The sequence below is a fragment of the Ruditapes philippinarum genome, unplaced genomic scaffold, assembly GCF_026571515.1.
Source record: "Ruditapes philippinarum isolate M1 unplaced genomic scaffold, ASM2657151v2 ctg659_1_1_1_1, whole genome shotgun sequence".
In the NCBI taxonomy this organism is placed as follows: Eukaryota; Metazoa; Mollusca; class Bivalvia; order Venerida; family Veneridae; genus Ruditapes; species Ruditapes philippinarum.
In genome coordinates this window covers 69,019-77,652 of record NW_026859266.1, presented here as the reverse complement: position 1 = coordinate 77,652, position 8,634 = coordinate 69,019, and the positions used below count along the sequence as shown (strand labels likewise).

At 31.7% G+C, this 8,634-nt stretch overlaps 1 protein-coding gene across 2 annotated transcripts; it reads right to left on the bottom strand.

Moving 5' to 3' along the window:
- Positions 1–1,428: 1,428 nt before the first annotated feature.
- On the bottom strand, positions 1,429–8,319 carry LOC132755888 (UPF0462 protein C4orf33-like). 2 transcript variants are annotated; one of them, XM_060746823.1, is made up of 6 exons: positions 8,184–8,319; positions 5,543–5,733; positions 5,029–5,086; positions 3,900–3,951; positions 3,036–3,217; positions 1,429–1,967 (listed from the first exon to the last, which is right to left on the bottom strand). In XM_060746823.1, exons 1-6 carry the CDS (start codon positions 8,273–8,275, stop codon positions 1,868–1,870), a joined length of 675 nt encoding a protein of 224 aa, XP_060602806.1. In that variant the 5' UTR covers positions 8,276–8,319; the 3' UTR covers positions 1,429–1,867. The 2 variants fall into 2 exon arrangements, with proteins under 2 accessions (XP_060602806.1, XP_060602807.1); XM_060746824.1 differs by lacking the exon at positions 8,184–8,319 and adding an exon at positions 5,869–5,995.
- Positions 8,320–8,634: the final 315 nt, after the last annotated feature.

Genomic DNA, 8,634 nt, shown 5'->3' with positions numbered 1-8,634 from the left:
GATACAAAAGAGAAAGAACACCGAAACACTCGGCAACCTGATTAATACTCGGGGGCTACGCCCCCTCGTACAAATCAGACGAATGTCAGACGTTTCACTCCCAAGACGTTTCACTATTGAGACGTTTCACTCCCAAGACGGTTCACACCTAGACGTTTCACTCCCATTTTGTCAATTGTATGGACGTTTCACTCCCAATTTTTAGAGATGTTTACTAGAAAAGTTAACAAATTTTAATTTCATTAATATCAAACAGAGTAAAAAGGAAATTCAATTTAATGTTTCATTTTGTTGATTTAATACGAATTATTAGAAGATTACTCATTTAATTATGGGTTGAGTGATAAGAGGTATAAATGAAAGACAAATTACTGAAGTATCACTTTTATTATACGTGTAACAACATAAGGAAATTCTATTTATAGTAAATTAAAAAAAATAGAATAACATAGAAAGACATATTATAAGTATCAGTTTAAATATTGAAATCACTACCAGTAAAGTAATTAATATTATTCAAATAATAAAAACTATCAATATATTAAATATATTGACTATATAATGATTATTTTTTTGTAAGTCTAACTCTTAAACAATGAAATGCGAAACACGTGTATAAAATAAATTATCTTTTAAAATTATTTTCTTCATCAATTTATTAAACAGTAGCCATTAAACAGACTTAAGTAATTGTGGTGTTATCTCATCGCCTAATTAGTTGAATAAACACTGAGACAATCAGCTATCAGTTTGACACCACTATTAAATCAGTTGTATAAACACTGCACTTAAGCATCAACAGTTTACTAATCAGTGGTTTATTGGACCATTAAATATTTTTGACAACAGCCAATTTAAACACAGAAACTTCTCCATAAGTTTTGTTTATATAATAATGAATTTTAGTCACATAAAAATGATTATACATGACAAATATTGAATAAAAGTCCCAATGCTCCTAATCTAATTTAAAGTTATTTCTGATTTCAATGGCCATTAAATTTTTTGACATATATCGCAAAAGTACTGTACTAGCATTAAATAATTTAACATTTTTTATCCCATGTTTAAAATTAACAACAAGAAGTTAATTATTGTCACAAGATTGTTCTGCTTTAAATTAAAATTGTCTTAAAATAGGCAGCCTATTGAGTCCATGTTACAAAAGATCAAATAGTTAGTTATATTACAGTGTTATTTTAATCAAAAATAGTTTTTCTTTAAGTGAAATAATGTGATAATTGCACATATGGATTAAAAATAGAAAAAAAAAAACACCTTATTTCAAAACAACAATAAAAGAAGATAAGATAACTGAAATGATAGAACTTAAAGTACTGAGTTTTAAGTCATTGACAAAAAAGTGAAATCCCGGCCCCTTTTTAATTTATTTTTCTTAATTTTAAGGTATATTTTAGTTTAATTTAATTCAATATTTTAGGTTTATTTTAGTATATCATAAGTATCAAAATAATTTTGGTATAAAAAGGGAGTGAAACGTCTTCAAGACGTTTCACTCCCATTTGGGAGTGAAACGTCTTGGTGTGAACCGTCTTGGTGTGAACCGTCTCAATAGTGAAACGTCTGTCTACCAAATCAGATAGCCTCGTGTTTCGGTGCTCTTTCTATTACTTTATTGATTAATTAAATCACATAATAATTATTACTTTAACCCTTTATACTACACTATATATTTTGTAAAAATAATACACATATGACACAAATTCATAAACAAAACTCAAATTTCTAATTAAATATTGCTTTATAGTATACAGTTTGATTAAAATTAGGCACTGCATGTCCACCAATGATTAACATTTTCGTAAATCTTAAAATGCACTTGTTTACAAAAGAATTTAAAATTGCATCAAGCGGTTCCTGGTTTCTGTTGCCAATAAGATGACGTTTGTGGCTGGGCAGGAAGAACTGATGAAAAGTCTACGTTAGCAAAGTATTCGAGTCGGTGACTGAAAAAAAATATAATAATATTTTCGTATTATTAAGTTTCTTCATTGTGACAGTCAATACCATATGTTTACAAAAATAATAATGTGAAAACTTCAAATGATAAGGGTTACACATGTATACAATCTCTGGAAGAATACAATATTTACATATGTAAATGGTTTATATCAAGAATTCCAAAACATCCCTATATGTTTTCATAAGTCGGTGAACCTTCAATGCAACACCACTTTTGTGCCCTTCCAGGAACAGCTGCAACGGCGTATGGCCCTCAATCAAAATAGAATGTGTATGCCCTAGCTTAAAGGCACATAATGCTTCAGAAATCATATTTTTTAAGTGTTTGGAATTGTCAAAAAAGTGTTTAATAATGTTTCAATGATGGATTTAGAGCATGTAAGATGTATTACAACTGAAGAAAGTAGCGCTGCATGTGAAGTAACGTGTCATAAATGTAGCAAAATGTAAAAAACATAGTATTTTGACCTCCATACAAAATAATTATTTATTATAATTACACCAATTGCTGAAAGAGCAAAATGTAGTTCATCAATGTTTTCTGTTTTGTTTTGGGTTTTACGTCACATCGACACAGTAGAGGTCATATCGCGACGTTCCAGCTTTACTGGTGGAGGAAGACATCAGGTGCCCTTCCGTGCATTATTTCAGGCACAAACGGGCACCTGAGTAGAACCACCGACGTTCCGTAAGCTAGCTGGATAGCTTCCTCACATGAAATAATCCAAAGTCCCTGTCAGGATTCGAACCCACAGCGGTGAGGGGCAAGTGGTTTGAAGTAAACGACCTTAACCACTCGCCACGGACGCCCCAGTTCATCAATGTAGAAAATGAGTATTTCTTTTGAAACTGTAACAAGATACCAAAAATAAAAAGTTTTTGAGAAATAAAAACTGACAGCATTTCTGAGACATAATAGGTCTTTAAAAGGGCATAATTAAATGAGGCTTGGCAATGATGGTTACAATCATTAGATTAAATCATCATATGTCTTATTAAACATAATTAATTCACTTCTGTTTATTACTTTAAACTACAGAGAAATCACTTACAAGTCTGGCTGGTCACCTGGTACTGCCATGTAAGCTTCATACTGTCTGTTATCACCCGATCCATGAATTGCATAAGCGTTAAATTTAGACACATTTGGCGGGAAATAATCTGCAGGTATAACAGCCGTACCAGTCCATTCCGAACCAGAAATTTTGCTTGTAAATAATAACGGCAGTTTGTCCTAAAAGAAATAAAGAAAGAGATATCTAAAGAAGTCCCTTCTCTCCAATATAGCTAACTTTATAAACACAATCTTTTTTTCAAATATGGCGAGAGCAAACATCTCTGAACCAGAAATAATCATACATAAATTGTAGAATTAAAACATATCAATGATAACGACAATTGTGATCAGCATCATTAATAAACTTTGTCACTGTAAGTGTCAATTTAAACACATAACGTCCCTAATGGTTACAATCATTACCTAAAATTATCATGTCTTCTGGAACATACAATTTCACTTCTTTTTATTACTTTAAACTACAGACTTTCAAGTCTGGCTGATCACTTCATATCAAATAACCTTCACATTAACCAGTCCCTTTGGCAGCAAGGTCTAAATGCCTTATATCTGCCAAGCAAAGTAGTATGCTCAATTCACTACAAAGACCTGGTATTTTACTCTTTTAGAAAGTTATCTAGAAACCCCGTTACTTTTCAGGCATTTCTGCCAAACCTTGGATAAGGACGCTGAACACAATACACCGCACAATGTAGCCGCGATACTTCCAACATGATTATTGGTAATCAGCAAGGTGTTCCAAAAGGTTGTTAACTGAATAACCTCATCCAATGAAATTTGAAAATTACTAGTTTCATGTGACACGAAACGTAACAAAATAATGAATCCATTGACCTACCTTTATCATGTTTCTTCTACCGTCTAACATCAGGACTATATGTTGACCATGGCTGAAATAATAGGTTAGGATAGAAGACAAAATATTGTAAATTTACTTAACTTTGAATATAACGATTAAAATGTACATTGAAAAATGAATCAGTTAAAAAATATGTCCTGAAATTGAGATAGCATTATTTATGCAAAATTTTTACATTTTATCTTAATAACTGTTACAGTGACATATTGTAAAATTTTTGGAAAATTCATGTGAAAATTTCCTCCTAATAAGTCAATGTTGTAGGGTGTGTTTTTGTTGTTGTTTTTTTTTTTTTGAAACACCATCTTTATATGAGGAGCCGCATCACAACAAAACCAACATAATGGGTTTGCGACCAGCATGGATCCAGACCAGCCTGCGCATTCGCGCAGTCTTATCAGGATCCATACGGTTCACTATCAATTTCTTTACTTGTTATAGGGTCTGTAAGCAAACAGCATGGACCCTGATCAGACTGCGCGGATGCGCAGGCTGGTCTGGATCCATGCTGGTCGCAAACCCATTATGTTGGTTTTGTCGTGACGCGGCTCATATGTGTTCCTGGATGATCACCTGAAGGAAATTGGTTGGTTTTAATCAGTTTGTTACATTTCCCAAACTTTCTAATGGTTGTAACCACTCTAAATTTTCAATTTTGAAGGAATTGAATTTTGGTGATAAAACTGTGAGAGTAAGAAATCACTGCTTTAGCCTAAATTATGTTTAAAGTAGAATGTTCATAACATGTTTTATTTCACATTGAAAAAGTTTTTTGAGTGCACTCAATGTCTACCTTTATATTTATGTTAACTAAGAACAACCTCTGACACCTGATTCAGGGTATCATTAAATTTTTGCTTATAATTGGGCGGTCAGAGGTTCAAATCCCAGTCATATAAGAATCTTTTCAGATGCATTCAACATTGGCATCATTCTGTTACAAACATTGTGTTGTTGTTGTTGTTTATAGGACACAATTGTCTCAATATTTTGACCTTAATTTTCATACCCGTCAAAAGCTTGAATGGTTTACAATTCACAAACCAGACATTTTTGGGTTAAAATGTAAGAAGATACATGTAAAAGAACATAATTTTCATGTACTTACGGACAGAGCTCAACTTCCAAATATTTTCCAGAATCAGATAAAAAGAAAGCCTCTACAACTGCAAAAAAATAATTAGGCATTTGTTAAATTAGTCCATACTTGTATAACACTTCTTCATCAACATGGTCCTAAATTATGAGTTTTAGTTAATTGTTATGAGACAGATGCGTTATGTTCAAGTTGCTTAAATTTTCAATAAATAAAATTTTGAAAATCAAGGGAAATAATAAATTTTCCCTTATCAAATTTTTAAACACAGAATTACTTCCCTTACACAAAATCAACTTTATCCATACATGCCCTTACCAAATGGACTTGACTGTCTTTCAATCTGGACAAAACCATTTATCATTTTTAGAGAAAATTTCAAAATGTCTACTGATTGAATAGCCACCAGTGCAGATCATGATAGACAGTATGGATATGCCAGCAGATCTGCACTGGTCACATGGATAGAATCTGTTAATCTTTTGCCATAAGCAGGTTATAAGGGTTAGATTAACAAATTAAATACCTTCATAATCCCATAGTTGTGGAAATGGCTGCCCTACTGGACCATTTGGTGCCGGTGGATCATTGTAGAAAGGGGCTCGAACACTTAAAACAACTTCATTTGACACTCCTTTACTTAAATAGATTTCCGCTTTTTGGTGAGACAGATCTTTGCCGTCCCAGGACTTCCCGATTGTAAATGCTAGACCTAGCCTAGAAAATAAAATAACAATGTTATTACAAAATATTGATCTGAGTACACCATGACTGATGAATTGATACATTTTATGTAAAATAACAGAAATAACTAAACATATATAATCACATTTTTAGAATTTGATTCATTACCTGTCAACCATTCTGAGTTTTAAAACTGTTATGGCAATCCTAGTGAAAGATAAACAGATAAACTATCAGCTAACTATGTATATTGTCATATTGTTATATTAAAATAGAATTGATATCAAATATGTTTGAAACAATGGCGACATGATGTTTACAAATAAGATTAAATTGGTCAACCTACATTAAACGAGGGGCATTAGATATATTTGTATCTAAATATAATTATCCTCAATACTAATGTAAACTTAGCAACATCCAGAATACACAGGCTTACAACAGATTAAGTCCTGACATCATGATCAAATTTGCTCACATCTAATTTAAAGGTACTCCACTGAGGTCAAAAAGCCCTTAAACATAAATTTTGAAATTCTTGCAAAGATGAAGTAATGTACTTAAAATGGAAAATCTGCAAAATATACTCAGAGCTGGGACATCTTTGTTCCAGCTTATGATTAAATTGTCTTTGAAAATGGATATTTTGCACATTTTAGCACAGACGCTTGGGGGGTCAGATCCTACCCCCCAACGTCATAAGCCCGTGTAAACCCTCTATCAAAAATATTTTAATATTTAAACATGAATGGGACATCTGCTACAATGATACAACTGGTTTTCAAACAAGTTTTGCATATCTAAAAAAAATTACCTTTTACCATCAAGTCTCAATAAAGTAAAGATTGCAGACGCCAAAATGTAAACAGTCCAATCAATACGCGACCTGAGCCTAGCATATGTTTGCGCTCTTGTTTCGCTTTTTGAGCCGGTACCAAACACTATAATTCTCTCACGACTAAACTTGTATCAAAATCGTCATTTTCGGGAGACCCAATATGACCGCTAAATTCAAATATTTATATCGTACATTATATAGAATAAAAACTTGGGAAACAACACACTGACTGTGCATCTTGGTAAAAGTTTTATTACAAATAAATGTCTTTTAAACGAGAGAATTCAGAAAGCTAACACCTGGGACATGACGATAGAATGCTTGAGTAGTCGAAAGCATGTGCACTGTTTGTGTACCAGCTTGACAAGCACTTCGCGCAGAGCCAGGAACTCTTCTCATATTGCTTGGACAGAACGCAAAATTTACTTTCGGTTTTAATTAAATGTTAATTTTCATATTAAGATGTGATGTATAAATGCTTAGTCTGCTTGCATCTAGAAGATAATTCAATATTCTATTGATTTACATCAGAAAAGTCACGTTAGGGTTTATTCAATAATGATTTATAAGGTTTTATTGGTCTAGGGTATTCGTGTTATTTTGGAGTCTGCAATCTTTCCTTTATTAAGACTTGGTGGTATAAGGTATTTTTTAATATATGTAAAAACCATGTTTGAAAACAAGTTTTATCTTTGTAATAGATGTCTCATTCTTGTTTAAATATTAAAATAGTTTTGATAGAGTGTTTACAGGTGCGTATGATCACGTTGGAAGCAAGATCTGACTCCCAAGCGTCTGTGCATTTTAGACCAGTTTTTAAAGTGAAAAGCATTGCAACGTTTTTTCATTTTTACAATAAAAATAATCATTTCGGGAAAACAAAGTGACAGAAAGATGTGAAATTTTGCAAACAAGCTATTTGTCAGACCTTTATCAAATGCTATATACTCGGTTCCTATGATATCAAGGGTTCTATGATATCAAGGTATCTAAATTTTCTGTGACTGTTAGTAAAAGCAACACATGATGATGCTAATATTTAAAAAACTTGCACACTAGATTCATTTTCATCTGCAAATAAATCTAATTTAGTGAATAATGAATGTATTTGTGTCAAGAAAACTATTTTATTAAACCTTCATATTTGACTACTATTTTCCTTAATGGTTTTTACACAGTCAATTAAAATATGTTAAAAACACATATACTGACATAAAGTCTGTTCATATAGTTTTAATTTTATAGAAAGATAACTGTTGGAAGTTTTTCACAACCTAACTTGAAAGTTTTGACCCATCCATCCTTCCTTACTTGCTTTTTTGGGGAATTACCTTGATACCATAGTAACCTCCTCTGAAATTACCCAAAATGGCAGACATTGAAAATATTCTAAATAATGTCATTTTTATTGGTTCTTTTGAAATAATTTTTTGACAAACAGTTCTGGAAAAGGTTCAACTAAAAGATGGAAGAAAAATCGCTTTCATTTATGATATTTATATTTAAATATTTTCTGATAAACGTTAAGTACCGTGATATTATAGAACCCCGGGCTACATGCATGGAGAAAATATTTCCAGTTCTTCCACGTCAAAATCCCTTTATTAAATTATTTATTAAACGAATTGCATTTGACTTTGAATACCTGTCCCTTGTCCATATTTTTAAAGCCTTGTATAAAATAAGTATTGCTGATGACACCGACAAAACAGTTAGAAGTCTGCGATTAATTCCCATATCTAGTTTACGCACGTCAATTAAATTACAGGTAAATGGCGTCAATAAATATAAGGGAGGTAATAAATGTAACACAATAAGACTATAGGACGCTATTTCTGATAGGGCAAAATTAACTACTAATATTTGTTTTATTTATTATTAATATGAAATGATATTTTAATTTGGATAAACTGTTATTTTATATATATTTATTTATATATATATATCTTATTATGTAACTGTGATCTATGCTGTTGCTAAAATAAAATAAATAAATAAAAAAATACCTGACTGCATATAATTTGCCGTTCCTACAAATATAATTTTTGACCTTGCATACATTCACAGTAATTTCACATTTTCAGCATTTGTTATGT